The sequence below is a fragment of the Acartia tonsa genome, chromosome 6 (assembly GCF_053477335.1).
Source record: "Acartia tonsa isolate MP-2025a chromosome 6, ASM5347733v1, whole genome shotgun sequence".
In the NCBI taxonomy this organism is placed as follows: Eukaryota; Metazoa; Arthropoda; class Copepoda; order Calanoida; family Acartiidae; genus Acartia; species Acartia tonsa.
In genome coordinates, this window is record NC_137265.1 from 39,606,913 (window position 1) to 39,625,020 (window position 18,108).

The window sequence follows — 18,108 nt, forward strand, 5'->3', positions numbered from 1 at the left end:
ATAGGATCCTAGTAATTTTGGTAGTTAATAATCTCATTAAGAGCAAACAATCACATATCTATAGCTAAAATATTTTTTTGGATTTTTACTTAAGTCATTTTTACATTTTAAAGTTCGAATGTTTTTCTTAATTCCTAATGAATACATTCCTGGTGAAGTATGGTAAGGCGAGCTATGCCATCTGCCCCCCAGAGCTTCCTCAATGGCCGCCAGGGACGCAGGCTCATCATGGTTCACACTTTCTAAGTTAATCTGAACTCCAGGAGACATGATAACATAACCTGCTTCACCGCTGGGTATCCTAACCTTCCCCCTATTGCTAATGGTGCTGTCTGTTGTGTCTGAGCTGCCTGCAACGGCAGTGGATGCCGGTTGTGGTTGTTGAGCTGATTGTGTGCTGATACTAGATGGGGGCATAACTACTCCAGAACTGCCGGGCGTCGAAGTCAGCCCCTCCAGGTGAGGATACGACCGTGGTGACGTCATAATCTGTCTGGTGGGAGGTGAGAGAATAGGTGCTAAGTTGGGTGGACTAGACTGAAGAAGGCTACTACTTCGGGGCGGAGTAGCCAGCATCTGGCTGATTTGATCCATTGGCAAATATGGATTCTCAGGGGAGAGTAAGGGAGTCGAGTGTTGCGTTCCGTTCCCACCAGCACTTGGCCGGCCTTGATATTCACTTGACAAAGAGTTGCTAGGCTGAGAATCTGTTGGACTAGCTGTACTCTGGCTCACCTTACTTGTCGTAACCACTGCTCCCCCACTTGGCAATGAGGTGGACAAATTAAACTCCTGATTTCTGGCAGGTAGGGCAGGAGGGATTGCGCTTATGTCCATGCGTAAATAGTCATCAGGCAGTGACGGTTGCTTTGAATGGAAAACATTAGCTCGATTAGATTTATTTCTTGGCAAAGATGCGGCTGCACCTGCAAGCTCAACATGTTCTTTTCTAGAATAAGCGGACATCAGATGATCAGAATTTCCGGGAAACTCAATACTGATCTCACCACTGGACTCTTCAGGTATAACTTCTGGCTGGTGGGAGAAATGTGGATCAAAATCCATGTTTGGATCATTGATCGAACTTGAACTTCCAGTTCCGCCGTCAGACAGTCCTGTTGTACTGCCCATAGGCGAGGTGGGTGATCCAACACCAGCCATTCGTCCACCCCCAATCCGATACCTTCCACTAGAATCTATGCTCATGTTGCCGAGTTGCTTGTTTATGACACTGGTAACCGCACCTCCGTCAACAGGCTCAGAAATGGTGCGGTTACGCTGCTGTTCAGAACGATACGGTTGGCGCGTGGTTGGGGTTGGATGAGAGATTCCAGTAGTTTTAGGAACACGATCCTGACCAAGACTGGAACTCCTATGGCGGCCAGGAATTCCAAGGATTTCTTTAGAATTAGCACATCTTCCTATTTTTAACAGGCTATCGTGTATTTGTTGGATTTCATCCTTTTCTTCTGACTCGATGGAAATAACTCCCGGGCCAAGGGGAGATGTACGGCCCAACTCAAGCCCCAACACTTTATTCTTGTCATTGAACATGTATTTCCTAATACAAGGATGGTGAAGCTTAATCCCTCTCTCATCACCAAGTCTAAAGAGTTCAAGATATTCAGATGTTACGCCGAGACGGTAAGCCCCAGTAAGAGGGTAGCTCTTTGTATCATTTCCAGCATCGGGTTCAAAACCTTTCAAGTTAACTTGCCATATTGCTTCAAAGTTTGGTAAAGGTTTCTTGCCGTAGAAGTTTGTAGCACCCTGATGAAGTATAAGTAACCTCTCCAGCCATTCGTTTAACTCGTCCTATAAAAATGATAAAAATAAAGCTTTTCAATAAATATGTATTATTATATTATTATAGAAATAGAATACATATACTACATTAATAATAGCTAAAGCAATGAAATGTGAGTAGTAAATATTATTGAGTCATCAAAAATAGATGACGTTAATCAATGGGTATATATAATATAAAAATAACTTGCTTGAAAATGAATAATAAACACTAATAAGTATGGTATATCTTAATTTTAAAAAATCTTTGTTTCTAGGTATACATTATGCTAGTTGTTGTTTATACTTATTCCTGTAGTACTTAACATACTAGTGCTAGTTAATGATATAATTTTTCTAATCTAACTTTACAAAAACCAAACTTTACCTCATGGTTATCAAAGCTAATCTGTAAGCGATCTTCAGGTGTGTAAATATCTAAACCCATGAAATCTTGTCCTCTGGCATCTTTTGCATCCCTCCGCCGATTGATATTCAAACACGTTTTCAGGTTAATTTCCCGTTTGGGATGAAACCTATTTTGCAGGTATTTCTTCTCTGAATCAAAGTAGACTAGTTTGGCCGGCGCATCAGCGGTTCGATCGTATAAAACAAACAGTTTCGGTTTCGTGAAGTGGTTGTTCTTTTTTATTTTCTTCAACATCGCCTTCATAAGGACTTGTGGTTCCTCGTGGTGGGTGGCTCCTGATTTACCCGAGCCATGACCATCATCATGGAGGTGTTTGGGCTTTTCACTTGAGCCAAGGAAGGAGGGCAATGATATTTTCTTGTCAGTCCACGACATGACTATTTAATTAATGTAAAATATCACTTTCTTATTTTCTTCACAGTTTAGGTGATGCCAACTTGATACATTGTAATATAATTCACACAACTCGGGTACGTGAGATAACAACAAATTATAACAATGTCACAAATTATTCACATCGTTTTCTCTGAATTTACAATCTTATCGTCAATTTTGATTTTTATCTGAAAAGAATGGTTATGTTACTAGTCTGATAGATATTATTAAAATCTAATTATAGTATTTGTTAAAGAGTAATTATAATGTAGACACTAATACGCTTTAATTATTGTAACGACGTATAAATTAAATATCACCAAAATCTTTATAAATAGATAGAACAAAAAGTAGAAAAGTCATGGTTGGACAATCGAAACGATTAAATAAAAGTAAAGCAGATGTTTAGTGTAATATAACAGGCGGACAGACGATTCAAAATAGAGAATAGCTTCTTAACAAATTAATAAAAATAGATGTTAAGATAAGATATATAGAAAGAAGCCCAAAAGATAGCTATGGATATATATACAGAACAACAATAAAGTAGATACATCTTTTCACACAGTTTTGATCACATTGAATATTATATTTTCCCAGAAACAAGCATGGGTTGAGCAAAAAAAACATTACAGAAAATAATCTTATGGCTTACATATGGCCTGAACGTTTCTAAAGCTATCAAATAAAATTTCCAAATGTTTTGTCGCAAATATATCTGCGCACGCCTTCTCGGATATACGTAATTCTAAGCCCTAACTGCCTGATCTATGATGACGAAATGTAAATATGCAACATCAATTTTCTGCGTATTAAGCAAACACACTCATGAACTCGAGAAAAACAACGCAAAACAAGTTAGGGGCTTATATTAAAACTAAACAGAAAACTGGTTATTTTATTAAAAATAAATAAACCCTTATGCTAAAAGCCTGATTTACTATAAGCCGCTAGTAGAAAGCTGCGAAGTACGAATGCCGCGTCAATTTATGAATTTGCTTCAAGTTTTTCCCCTTTGCGGATTTATATTTTGCCGAGAGGCGCAGAGCAAACGCGAGGCATGAGAGTTAATGAAAGAAAGGAAAGAAAATAATTAGATAGAAAGCAAATATTAAGTGAATGATGTTAAAGTAAAATTAAGAACATGTAATCTTTGAATTAAATAAAGTTTTTTTTATTGAGAAAAAAGTATAATTTGATTTTTTGGGACTTTTAAAAAATAACATTAGTAGAGCTTAAAGAAATACAGATAATAGTTGACTTTTTTTGGAACCAGCCTAAAATGGTTGTTCCGGCCTATTGACGTAAAATTTTCAGCCTTTTAACGATCAGCCTATCATGAAATATAAAGAAGTTAGGATTTTTTGTACCTGAAGTTCAAGTTCTCGGAACATGCCGGTCTGAATAGGTTGTACGTACTTTTCAGAGAGGGTAGCCTCTATAAATATCTTGGTGATGTTTTGGGGTATTTTCCTGACCTCAAAGGCCCAAAGGCGGCTATGATTGTATTAATTATACCTACAGATATTATGGAAAGGTCGGATTTTTTGTATAAATTTGTGAAACCGATTGTTTTAGGCTATTTCCTGTAAATAACCTACCCTTAATTATACTTCGACGAAGTCGCTTTTATTTTAATTGAAGAAATGCTTTAAACGGACGTTTTAGAATTCATGGCTGAACCCGAAAATGTGTGTGAAGAAGCCCAGGTGGAGTCGGATAAAATTAAAGCCGAGGCAAATGAACAATTCAAGTCAGAGAGATATGATAAAGCCATAGAACTTTACTCAAAGGTAAACAGTTAGCAAAAAATGACCCTTCTCATTAGTCAGTTTTTAATTTTTTTTCGGGAATGGATGATTTAAAAACGGTTTTAAAAATTAGATGTTTTATTTAAGGCTATTGAGCTGAATCCTAAAAATGCTGTACTGTATGCCAACCGATCCATATCTTACCTCCGCACAGAATGTTTTGGTTACGCCCTTACAGATGCCTCAAAAGCAATTGAAGTAGATAAAAACTATCTCAAAGGGTATTACAGACGTGCAAGTGCCTATATGGCTCTAGGTATATTGTTAGCTTTATTAATCTCAGCAGAAAAGAAAATACAAATTCCCTCACCCAATCTTATCCAACGACCCAAAATAGTCTTAGAAGGGCATAAAATGTTTGATTTTGAATGATATTGCTAAAATTGTTATATCAAAGAAAATATATGATTGAAAGGTGGAGCTATGTTTTTCTAGGATCAATTATCCCGACTAAAAACTTAGTTTTCAAAAAGGTTTATTATTTGCGTTCAAAGCTATCAATATAAAACAAACAGGAAAATACAAACTGGCATTAAAAGACTACGAGGGTATTCACAAACGTCGGCCCAACGACAAGGATGCCAAGCTCAAGTATTCAGAATGCAAGAAGATTGTCCAGCAGATTGCCTTTCAGAAAGCCATAGCCGTGGAGGAGAACAGAAAGAGTGTGGCAGATTCTATTGATTTGGAGTCGATGCCGGTCGAGGAGAAATATACGGGTCCCCGGATATCGGAGTCTGGGATAGATTTAAAATTTATGAAGGTAGGTACTTGTTGAACAATGGCATTTATTCATTTGGTTGAAATTGTCATTCCATTGCAAAAAACGCGATATTGGGTTTGTTAAAATATCCATTCCCATATAAACAACCCCTTAAATAGTGGATGTAAATATTCATTTATTTCCCTGGTATCTCATTTATATCCCTGGTATGATTTTAGAAGATTTTTAATTTTTTTTTGGAAGATTTTTGAATTTTTATTAATTACTATACACCGATATATGTATATGATCATAGCCGGGCCGGGAAATAAATGAAAATTAAAAACCAAAATTAAACCACATTTTAGCATAAAAAAATTAGTTTTTTGTTTAAATGAGAATGATATTCCTGTCCAGTTTTTTGTTTAGGAATGAATATTTCTTACCCTCGTGAATAAATGATGACCTATCGGTCCATCATTTAATCCCTCGGGTAAGAAATATTCATTCCTAAACAAAAAACTGGACAGGAATACCCCATTTATTTGGCATTTTTCAAGAATGTCAAGCGTGGGAAAATTTTTAGAGTGTGGGAACCATTTAATTTTAAAAAAAGCCCTAAAGATACATACTCTTAACAGAGGCTCATAACTCGATATCTCATTGGTTGACTTAAAATCATTTGTTGATTCAAAAACTTTCTGGACTTTTAATAGAGATTGGTTAGTTAGTACAAACTAGCATATTTCAAACTAACGCTCGATCATTTAATACCTTAGGATTTAAATATCCATTTATGCTAAATTTTGTTTGCATAAATAACTCATTCATTTGTATGTGTCAAATCATTTTATTCATTTTCATGCAATGATTAAAATTTAAAGGATTGATCAAAATTTTTACAAAATGCATAGGTAGATATAAAATAGATCTTAATTCACAGAAATATTATTTCGTCCGTTTAATACCTATTGATATTTTCATTCACAAAACAGACCTACTACCTACCTATTAAATTTGCATGTCAAAAGGGATAGTTGCATGAAGTGCATTTCAGAATTATGATTTTAAGTTAAAATTACATGTATACCATCAAACATAAATAATTTTGTATTACAATAAATAACAAATAATAAGACATCTCTAAATTAGTCACCATGCTGTTTTTGTGAAAATAAGCCTGCTATACTTATAAATTGCATATTTCAAATCTTGATACTTTTTAGTAGCGAAGCTACTCTATAATTCACTTTGTCCGTCCGTCAGTCAGTCCGTAACGCTATGGGGGAAATGGGATTTTCTCAGCTCCTATAAAAGATAGAATGCTGAAATTTTTTGACAACATTCCCATCATTAAGGAGCACAATTGACTGTAAAACATCATTGGCGTTCGGACCGATTTTTAGCAGGTTTTAGGCTATTTTTATATTTTTCACATTTTTCTCCATATCTTCAGTGTTTATGGTCCGATTTTCAAAATTTTTTCAGTTACAGATATCAAAATTAAATTTCCCGTCGTTTAAAGGAACAACCATGAAGGCCAGACTGCCTTTTTAGCAGGTTTTAGGCTATTTTTATATTTTTCACATTTTTCTCCATATCTTCAGTGTTTATGGTCCGATTTTCAAAATTTTTTCAGTTATAGATATCAAAATTAAATTTCCCGTCTTTTAAAGAAAACAATCATGACGGCCAGACTGCCTTTTTAGCAGGTTTTAGGCTGTTTTTTTTATATATTTAACATTTTTCTCCATATCTTCAGTGTTTATAGTCCGATTTTCAAAATTTTTCAGTTATAGATATCAAAATTAAATTTCCCGTCTTTTAAACAAAATAACCATGACGGCCAGACTGCCTTTTTGGCAGGTTTTAGGCTATTTTTTTTTATATATTTAACACTTTTTTCCATATCTTCAGTGTATATGGTCCGATTTTCCAAATTTTTTAAGTTAAGGATTTAAAAATTTAATTTTTGTCGTTTTAATAAAACAGCCATGACGGCCAGACTGCCTTTTATCAGGTTTTTGTCTATTTTTATATGTTTTACATATTTCCCCATATCTTTGTTTATTTTGATGCAATTTTCAAACTTTTATGGTATTTCAGTATCAAAATAGTTTTTCCCATTGTTATGAGCATCTTTAATATAATTTACTTTGACCATCGTCATCATGCAAAATAAAACAAGGTTTTATGTTTATTTTATCCAATAAATCTATTCTTGATTTTAGTAAAAACCTTTTAAATCTACCTGTATATTCCCATCGACGATTTTTTGTGCTTCGCTACTTATGGATGTTGTCATCCTTGTTAAAGTACAAAGCAGAAAATTGAAATTCTTTTAAATATATGCTCTATAAATCCATTGAACAGGAAAACGTATACAGTTCACTAAATTCAAGTATAAATGCATTTCGTGCAACTACTCCTTTTGTAATAGGTACCTAATGCATATATTTTTCTAGGATTTAATGAAATGTTACAAAGGGCAGGGTAAGCTTCACAGAAGATATGCCTTCCAAATATTGTTAGAAATCCTTCAATACTTTAGCAACCAGCCTACTTTAGTTGATGTTACTGTACCAGATGGTAAGATTATATTGAATGTATTCATGAAGTGTTTTCAAAGAATTAAAGTTTTTAAAGTGAATGAATGATTTCAATTTCTTATTAATAACAACAGTTTTAATGAACTTTGCCTAACCTTAGTCTTTATTGATAAATTACCTATTAATTTCTTCATGAATCTTAAAGGATAAGAAAACGTCCATATATTGATGTACAATGTACATCCTCAATGATGATACACAAAATTATCCCTCCTTTAAACTACAATTAGTGGTTGAAACTTGATAAACCAACCCTTCAAAATAAAAATCCCCAATGTTGTTAAGCCAACGAATACGAAACCGTTATCATAAAACTTTTGGACTAGTGTAATAACCGGCCCCATATCTCCTCCCTCCCTGAATTTCTGCTTTCATGAATCAATTCATATTAATATTATTATTTTAGAAAACAAGTTTACCGTGTGTGGAGATATCCATGGTCAATTTTACGACCTTGTCAATATATTTGAAATAAACGGACTGCCATCACAAGAAAATCCTTACCTATTCAATGGAGATTTCGTAGACAGGTCAGATTTTTAACATGTCTCCGGGGTGCATAATTTTAACCTAGTTGAATTTCTTTTCCCTCTCCCTCTTTATTTCTTTCCCCAATTTAAAAGGTAAAAATAATACATAAATTTTGATCTATTTCAGAGGTTCCTTTAGTGTCGAGTGTATTTTTACACTGTTCGGATTCAAGCTGTTATACCCAAACCACTTCTTTATGTCCAGAGGAAATCATGAAAGGTATCAAGTTTCTTTATTTTGTTTGTTAAAAATATCCTATACATTAAAGTAGAGGCAGAGGTGTACATTCTGCACAAGATTAATTTTTTTCCCTCCTCAAATACAATATTTCATTACTTTGGTGACAGAAACCCTGTAGACCGAGAAACTACACAATTTTATAAAGTACAAAGGCAAAAACCTCAAAAAATTGCTTCTAAAACTTAAGTAACATTTAGGTTTTAGACTCTTAAATGAATAAACATGATTAAATAACTCGAGAAAAAATAATAATAAAAAATATATGCTGTACAAAATTATACCCTTTGCTGACTACCACACAAGTATTTAACTGTTTTAGTGAGAACATGAACAAAATGTATGGTTTCGAGGGTGAGGTGAAGGCTAAGTACAGCGCTGTCATGTGTGAACTCTTCACTGAGGTCTATAACTGGCTACCTCTTTGTCACTGCATTAACTCTAAGGTTAGTAACTTAGGGATTTGGGCATAAGACAATGGAAGATTAATTGATGTAAATATCCAATCATGATAAATATCAAGATTGTAGGTGGGAAAGTGTGGACACTGCTAGTTTATACGCATTCCTGATTTAAGAAAAGTCCTAAAAATATACAAGACTACTTTCAGTACGCACAATCACATGCTAAAATGCTTGCATAACATCGCCATTTTATTCATACATAACAAATTTTAGTTTAAACATAGCAGTTATGTAATTAAATAATCTTTCTACATAATTACAGTATATTGTTCATTTAAAAACAAAAAAATGTTGGTCATGTTTTGGCGCATTTTTTTAAAGACTTATGGTTAATCAATTTCTGTATGACAGGTGTTAGTGATGCACGGAGGATTGTTCAGTAAAGACGACATCAAGCTCGACGATATTCGTGCAGTTGACCGCTGTCGCCAGCCCCCAGAGGAGGGCATCATGTGTGAGCTGTTGTGGTCAGACCCGCAGCCCATGTACGGCCGGTCACCCAGCAAGCGAGGCGTTGGCTGTCAGTTTGGTCCGGATGTGACGCGCAGGTTCCTAGAGTCTAACAAGCTTCAATATATTATTCGATCTCATGAAGTTAAGGTAATGCTAATTATGATTTATTAAACAAACATATAAAAACTTTTGCTCTATTTCTATTGCTAAATTTCTAAGTTATATATGTGATGTTGATGTGAAATTATGGCAATCAGTCCTTCAAAGATAAATTAACATGTGGGAAAGTCAAAACTGCAGCGTGGCCACATTTTTCAGTATACTGAAAATATTCAGTATTCTTCAGTATTTGGAAATTAGGGGTTCAGTATTTTCAGTAAATACTGAATATTCAGTATTTGAAAATTTTATTCAGTATTTTTCAGTTTTTGGAAATTTTCATGATTCAGTATTTTCATTATTTCTTAAATTCCAAAATTTTTAGTTGATGTCAGATTTTTTTCGGCGCTTCGCGCCTCACTTTACTTTCCTTTAAATTACCCTATAACTTTGTACATTAATTTTTTTTTTTTACTGTATTATACATCTTTTTTCAATTTCATCTCAGGGGGTATTTACCCCCCCCAAAATAAAAAATCTCTAACAAAAAAAATTTTTGCGCGCTTCGCGCGCATTTTTAGTACTAAATATTTAATATAATATAAATTACCCCCCCCAAAAAAATTTTACCCCGGGGGTCAATTTTGGGGGGGGTAAACAAAAGGGATAGTTCTATGAAGTGTATTTAAAGAATTAAGGTACTTAGAGTAGTGAACTTTTATATGTCTTAGTAGAATATATTAGGCATTGGATAGATATGATTATATGTTAAAGAATTTTTAACATTGACCAGACCAAACTTTTTTTATTTGACAATATCGAAAAAAGTTAAAGAGATTTGCCACATAAATTACATGAGAATGGTCTATTTTTTTCCAAATATGTATAGCCAAAACACCAATTTTAGATAATCTTTTTCCACATATTTCACAAGAGTTATAAAAAAATTGAACAGGGGTTCCCCTTGGGACAAGTTACTTAAAAAACATAAAAAATAACGTCCGGTTCACTATAGGACAGGTTTTCTATAGATTCTTTTAAAAAAAATAAAGAAAACCGTCCAGTTTACTTACAATATACACATTATCTCACGCGGAAATACCAACTAACCATACAACATATATATATATAAAAAGACCATTCTCATGTAATTCATGTTGCAAATCACTAACTCTTTTAGATATTGTCAAATAAAAAAAGTTTGGTCAGGTCAATGATAAAATTCTTTATCACAATCATATCTATCAAATGCCTAATATATTCTACTAAGACATATAAAAAGATCACTACTCTAAGTACCATACTGAATATTTTATTAGTCATTCTTTGTTGTTATGTGTATTTTGTTGTATAAAAAGTTTAAAGTTCTATTAACTAGTAAATGCTATCTAAAGTTGTATTTCTGACAAAAAAGTTTTTGCCATATATAACACGCAATGAAGTTGAAAATAAAAATGAAAAACTCATTTTTTAAGGAAAATCCCTGGTAAAATCTCTTAATTTTAATCAATAACTTTATATTATGCACTACTACGTTATTTAAAATAGAAAAAACATACAGTTCACTATTTTTTTTTTAATGCACTTCGTGAAACTATCCCTTTACCCCTGCCAACAGATTTCATGGGGGGTAATTACCCCCCCTCCCCCCAAACAAATTTTACCCCTGGGTAAAAATTTTTGGGGGGTAAAAAAAATTTGCGGCACGCTTCACGCGCCATTTTACCCCCCCCCCAAAAAAAAAAAGCAAATTACCCCCCCCCCCCCCTTAAAAAAATTTTTAACCCCCCCCCCAAAAAAAAAAAGGTTGGACGTCTATGCTCTTAACTCAACTAAAAAGTATTTAAGTTTTGTAATCATTTAAAATATTTATCAGTCATCTTTAAAATATCCCCCTAATAATAAAGCTATGATGATATGAAATTTTGAAATGAGGAATCATATAAAAAAATATTTATTCAGTATTTGTATTTTTTGTTCAGTATTTCAGTATTTTTTCCTATTTTAGGATTCAGTATTTTCAGTATTTCCTTTTTTTTCTTCAGTATCAGTATTTTTTTGGTTGTGGCCACACTGAAACTGTGTTACGTACAATTGTCTTTAAACAGATGGCTTTAAATATTACATATTATCATTTTAGTTGCTAATGTCTTTAACTATATATAGTGGCTGTTCCCCTAGCATCTTAGTACTCTGTGTTGGAAGGGTAAAGGAATGGGGGAGAAAATAGCCTAAATCCATTCCAGGATCTATGTGAAGCTTCCCAAAAGAAGGACTTAATCGATGGACATCTTAGCAGACAATGAAATACTACTTTATGAAGTAGAGTAATTGTCAGCTTACACAACATATTTGTTTTTGTTTTAGGATGAAGGTTACGAGGTGACCCACGACGGGAAGTGTATAACCGTGTTCAGCGCCCCCAACTATTGTGACACCATGGGCAACAAGGGCGCCTTCATCAATATCAAGGGAAATGATCTAACCCCTAAATTTACCACTTATGAAGGTAAAACATTTTTTGTGTTGAAGCTTCTTAAATTATCATAATGTTTGTCCTTATGTTGTCCGTATTGGTTATTTGATAGAAATGAAAATGATTTTACAATTCATACCTATTTAAAATTTTCTCTACTTAAAAGTGTTTTTATGATTTCGTGATCTTAAAGTAAGGGGGGAGGGGGCGGGGGGTGAATGCAAACATCTCGTAATCAATGCGCAAATGGTACTTAGAATCCGAATTTCAGGATGAAATTTGGAATGAGTATCCTTGCTAGGTTTAATTTCCCTAAATCGAATAAAGAGTTGGAAAAGTAACGGCTGGCGGATTAGCCGGTTTTTTGGCTATTTTCAGGGCAAATCCATCATTAATTTAAATTACGTAGGAATCAACTTTTTTAAAGAAATCTGTACATTATTTGATATCCTATTATATAAAGTAGTAAGCGTTTTTTGTCTGTCCCGAAGGATCTCGCTAACCGCTGAACCGATATTGTTCTCCTTTACAGTGAAGCTTCTTATAGGTCCTGGGAAGGTTTTAAACTATTTTTGGAGAGGGTGTCTTCACCCCCTCCCCCCAAAAAAATATTATTAAACTCTTTTTTTGATTTTTAAAATGGGATTAGGTCGACTTTTCTCTTTCCTACCAGTGCCCCTAGAGGCTTCTAGGGGCGTAGCCGCTAGTAAAAAAATATAGGGTTGGCAATCCGAATCCGGAATCCGCCCAATTTGTGGTCAATTTTGGAATCCGGAATCCGTTTTTTTAATAGCAGATTCGGATTCTTAATTGGTAGGCTAAAATTAGCGTCTTGAGTTTTTTCTTTCAACTCCCCCTTTTTAATTAAAGATTATCATCATTATATATAAAATCTTTTAAAATCTGGTTCGATTCGAGATCTCGGAAGTAAATTATAGAGAACACCAAGAACATTAATTTTTAGGACATATGTAAAACTTCATTTTTTAGATTAAAAAAAGCCTTTTAAAATATTGCTAGAATCCGAAATCCGCGGGAATCCGTCATTTCTTTGGACGGATTCTTGTAAGAATCCGAATCCGGTCCAAAAATTTGACGGATTGCCATCCCTAAATTAAAAATGATACTCTTAGCATTTTTTAGCTTCTACCAGCCGTTTTTGATCGGTTCTAGTTTGCAGATTTGTTAAAAAAAGCATATGTATTAGCATATTTTTATAAAGTTTCAAACTACAACTATCATTGATTTTGATCTTAAATACCTATATACTATAATTTCAGCTGTGCCTCACCCGAACGTGAAACCAATGGCCTACGCTAACTCTCTGCTTAGCTTATTTGGATAAAAAGACTGCAAGACCACTGCTGCACGGGTATCAAAGAAGGAACAAACAAGAACAAACAAATTCAGAATATAACAGGGGTGTATATTCTGCACAAGATTTATTTTTTTTCCCCTGCTACAAAATTTTTTATTTTTTTCCCCCCTAGATTTTTCTTAAAAAGTAGGGGGGAAAATAGAAAAATGTTTAAAGAACTCTATATTTTATTTATTTTATCCCTCCTACCACACATTTTTTTTATTTTTTTAACCAAGGAGGGGGGCGAAATGGAAAAAATGTTTTCAGTTTTCTTAATTTTTACATTTTTTTTCCCTCCAACCACTTATTTTTTATTCCCCCCCCCCCCCCTGAGCCGGGGATCCCATGCAGAATATACACCCCTGGAATATAAACTACATAACTCAAAAATAACACCTCACTGGCATCAAGACAATTGTTCTCTATTATATTTATAAACATTATACAGTAAACAAACTAGTTTAAATTGCACTGTTTTCAAGTTGTTGTGAAAGGCATTAAAATGATTAAGTCATTACTATTATTTATAGATTAAACACACCTAGTTTTAACCAGAAAGGCAAAATTTATTAGCATTAAGTTATCTACGAGCTACGCCCTATTAAGATATACATTGAGTGTCTTCAACGGTTAAAGGGGGAGTTAGAGTGTCACTTTTAAAAACCAACCCGGCCTATTAAATGATGTAGAGCACTGGATTCTTGCTTGAAATTAGTTTAATGTAGAACTTTAAAGAAATGACGGCGGAATCGCGGGAAACCGCTATAACCCGCCGTAATTTTTGGTTAGTTTCATAAATTGCAACCCCCCCCCCCCCATAATTCCTCCAAATATTTAACAGATACTGAATAAAAGTTTGGAGGAAGATTTATTTATCTTCCATTGCCCTTACCTGCATTATTCTATTGCCAGGCTTAAAGATACCATTTTTAGTCTAATTTAAAATCATTATTTTAGGCGAAATAAAATTAGTTAAAGTTTCCGAATTTGTTTATTCGGAAAGAAATAATGTATCATTGTGTAAATTTTTACGTTTTATTTGTATTTTATCAATATGAAATATAAGTTCTGGTAACTGCAATTTTATGGGCTTTCACACTAAGTATCCTGCTAAGCACTGAAACCCCTCCCCCAACAACCTTATTTTTTTAAATTGAAAATAAAAAGGGGTTATGTTTTTTTATGTTTATCACATTAGGTTATATTGAGTACTTAATAGCTCCGCAGTGGTTTTGCCTAGGGGAAAAACTAGCCCCTGCCTTATTTTTTCCTTTTAAAAAAAAATTGGGTGGTGGGGGGTTATCATTGCCCGACAGACACTTAATTTGAAAGCACCTAAATTTATTAATAAAAGCCACTACAAATAGTACCTAGTAAATATCAATCAAAGCTTGTTATAAACACCATTTTTAAAAAATACTCAAAATTGTACGTTTTTTTTATACGATAAGATTTTTTTATACAAGTATTGCTATTATTGAGATTATCTGTCTTTTTAAACACATTAAAATCAAATCTAGTTCAGGCAACTACAGAGTTTTGTACATTATAGAGAGCTGGTCAACTATTCTTATTTACCCAAAAAGGTTTTATTATAAAAAATCCATTGAATTAAAAGATTTTAATTTTTACATTTTTTCTAACAAAACATAGATTTTTATATAAAGAGAAGATTTTGGTCTCCCATGATACAGTCGATTCTGTCATTGCCTCTACTGTAGAAAACTATTTTTTTTTGCTAAGGTTGTACAAGTACATCACATGAGATCTTTACTTGATGGTTTGCGAGACCATAAAGTAAATACATTCCGTCCAAAAACTAAATAATATAAATAGATAACCATTAGGTACCATCTTTAATTTTGTTTCTATTTCATTTCATCTTAACTTCATCCTTTAGTTTTTATAAAGAAATAATGCTCATTTTGTTATATTTTATTTCTGTTTTGTTATGCATGTTATAATTACCTCGCCTCACTAAATTAATTGTGTTTTTAATGCGTTTTTTTTTATATTTGTTAAAGTTTTTGAACAATGTGTTATTCTAGTTTTGTAAACTTAATGTTTTGTTTATCATTAGTTTTATTATCTTTTCTTTACTCTAATAAGGGAGGGAGGGGACATTGGATGGTAAATTATGCTGGTACCTAAGTTTTAAAACTCGATCTCTCATTCGTTAGCTTAAAAACTTTGGGTACTTTTATTGAATATTGGTTGGTTCAAACAGCCAGTGTCATATTCTTGAATTTGTAATTTATCGTCCATTGTCTAATCCCTCAAGATCTCTGACTCTAATGATATTTATGTGAACGTTTTATATTGTAGAGATGCGATGACATTTGATATGTAGTTTTATAATTCTATTGCTTGAATTTTTATTTTTCGAGCTTTAATGGCAAGTAATGGATCCTTAAATTAAAAGTTTATCGTCTATTCTTAAGTAACAGAATGTACGTCTGTAAACGACAATAACGGTAGTTTCACGGGAGTTTCATATTTGTCTAGAGAATAGGGGCGAAACCACTTGTTATTTTAAATAGAAAAGATTCCCCCTATTCTATGAAATATTATACAATCAAATTTAAATCAACCCAACAAATTAATTTGTCAATCAGTTTAGATTAGCTGCAATTTTGGTTGAATTAATTTTTATCATATCTTATCCCGGTATGCTTAAATTTGAAAAAAAGTTGGGATTTACACACTAAAATATTTTGAACCTAATGGCTGTTGTCCATAAGGGGGGGGGGGGGGGTAATGCAACAATCTCGTAAACAATGATTATATGGCACTTAGAATCCGAATTTCGTTAGGAAACTTGGCATGAGTAATCCTTGGTATGTCAATTTTCCTAAATTGAACGAACAATAAGTTGAAAAAGTAACGCCAAACAGCTCAGCCGTTTAGCCGATTTTTGGTTATTTTTAGGGCAAATCTGTCATAAAGGGGGGGGTTTTTAATGCAACCATCTCGTAATCAGTGATTAAATGGCACTTAGAATTCGAATTTCGATCTGAAATTTTGCATGAATAATCCTTGGTAGGTCTATTTTCCCTAAATCGAACAAAAAGTTAGAAAAGTAGCGGCTGGCGGCTGGCAGCTCAGCCGTTTAGCCGTTTTTTGCCTATTTTCAGGGCAAATTCATCATTAATTACGTAGGAATCAATTTTTAAAAACTTATTTTTGGATTAGTTCATGGTAAATGATAGCAATAACCATTTTTTAAATTTCTAGTACCAGCTGCTAAACGGCTAGCACCGGCTGAAAACGGCTGAGAGCTGCCAAGAGTATGAAGGGTAGATATGGCTTGTGACGTGTCTAGGGGTAGGTTTTTATGGCTGCTGAGCTCAAAAATACTTCCAAAAATAGTGGCCGCCCATCCATATGGCAGCTGGTTAACAGCTGCAGCTCAGCTGGGAGCAACCAAGAGTAGAATGAGTAGATAGGGCTTATGACGTGTCTAGGTGTAGGTTTTTATGGGTACTGAGCTCAAAAATACTACCAAAAATAGTGGCGGCCCATCCATATGGCGGCTGGGTAACAGCTGCAGCTCAGCTGGGAGCGGACAAGAGTAGAAAGAGTAGAATGAGTACATAGGGCTTGTGACGTGTCTAGGAGTAGGTTTTTATGGGTGCTGAGCCCAAAAATGCTACCAAAAATAGTGGCGGCTCATCCATATGGCGGATGGGTAACAGCTGCAGCTCAGCTAGGAGCGGCCAAGAGTAGAATGAGTACATAGTGCTTGTGACATGTCTAGGGTTAGGTTTTTATGGGTGCTGAGCTCAAAAATGCTACCTAAAATAGTGGCGGCCCATCCATATGGCAGCTGGGTAACAGCTGCAGCTCAGCTAAAAGAGACCAAGAGTAGAATGAGTACATAGGGCTTGTGACGTGTCTAGAGGTAGGTTTTTATGGGTGCTGACCTCAAAAATACTACCAAAAATAGTGGCGGCCAATCCATATGGCAGCTTGGTAACATCTCTAGCTCAGCTGGGAGTAGCCAAGAGTAGAATGAGAAGATAGGGCTTGTGATGTGTCTATATATGTTGTAGATATAGCATGTGATATTTCTAGGGGTAGGTTTTTAACTATTTATGGAGGTGTTGAGCTCAAAAATACTACCAATAATAGTTGGGGCCCATCCATATGGCCGCTGGGTAACAGCTAAGCAGCAGCCGTTACCTTGATGCCATATGTATGGGCCTTTATATTTTTGGGGAGTATTAATAACCTTGGCACCTATAAAAATTTACCCTACACATCACAAGCTATGTCTTAAACTTTTACTTTTATCTGTTGGCTGCTCCCAGCTGAGCTGCAGCTGTTACCAAGCTGCCATATGGATGGGCCGTCACTATTATTGGTAGTTTTTTTTTGAGCTTAGCACCCATAAAAACCTACCCCTAGACACGTCACAAGGCCTATCTTCTCATTCTACCCTTGGCCAATCCCAGCTGAGCTGCAGCTGTTACCTGGCTGCCATATGGATGGGCCGCCACTATTTTTGGTAGTTTTTTTGAGCTTAGCACCCATAAAAACCTACCCCTAGACACGTCACAATCCCTATCTACTCATTCTACTCTTTCTACTCTTGTCCGCTCCCAGCTGACCTGCAGCTGTTACCTAGTTGCCATATGGATGGGCCGCCACTGTTTTTGGTAGTATTTTTGAGCTTAGCACCCATAAAAACCTACCCCTAGATATGTCACAAGCCCTATCTACTCATTCTACTCTTGGCCGCTCCCAGCTGAGCTGCAGCTGTTACCCAGCTGCCA

General features: G+C 34.6%; 2 protein-coding genes across 16 annotated transcripts; one reads left to right on the top strand and one right to left on the bottom strand.

The window, feature by feature from the left end:
* Positions 1-21: 21 nt before the first annotated feature.
* Positions 22-3,273, bottom strand: chico (insulin receptor substrate 1 chico). The gene is made up of 2 exons (XM_080164795.1): positions 2,174-3,273; positions 22-1,815 (listed from the first exon to the last, which is right to left on the bottom strand). Exons 1-2 carry the CDS (start codon positions 2,588-2,590, stop codon positions 37-39), a joined length of 2,196 nt encoding a protein of 731 aa, XP_080020921.1. The 5' UTR covers positions 2,591-3,273; the 3' UTR covers positions 22-36.
* Positions 3,274-4,234: 961 nt separating this feature from the next.
* On the top strand, positions 4,235-15,696 carry PpD3 (protein phosphatase D3). Of its 15 annotated transcripts, none has more exons than XM_080164809.1 (14): positions 4,235-4,383; positions 4,489-4,657; positions 4,917-5,164; positions 7,570-7,693; positions 8,120-8,243; positions 8,371-8,463; positions 8,804-8,927; positions 9,297-9,545; positions 11,865-12,006; positions 13,254-13,376; positions 13,699-13,892; positions 14,291-14,404; positions 14,688-14,858; positions 15,055-15,696. In XM_080164809.1, the coding sequence occupies exons 1-10, from the start codon at positions 4,264-4,266 to the stop codon at positions 13,316-13,318; spliced, it is 1,458 nt and encodes a 485-aa protein (XP_080020935.1). In that variant the 5' UTR covers positions 4,235-4,263; the 3' UTR covers positions 13,319-13,376; positions 13,699-13,892; positions 14,291-14,404; positions 14,688-14,858; positions 15,055-15,696. The 15 variants fall into 15 exon arrangements, with proteins under 15 accessions (XP_080020935.1, XP_080020937.1, XP_080020934.1 ...); XM_080164811.1 differs by having other exon boundaries at positions 14,291-14,398; XM_080164808.1 differs by having other exon boundaries at positions 14,291-15,463; positions 15,615-15,696.
* The last annotated feature ends 2,412 nt before the right edge of the window (positions 15,697-18,108 follow it).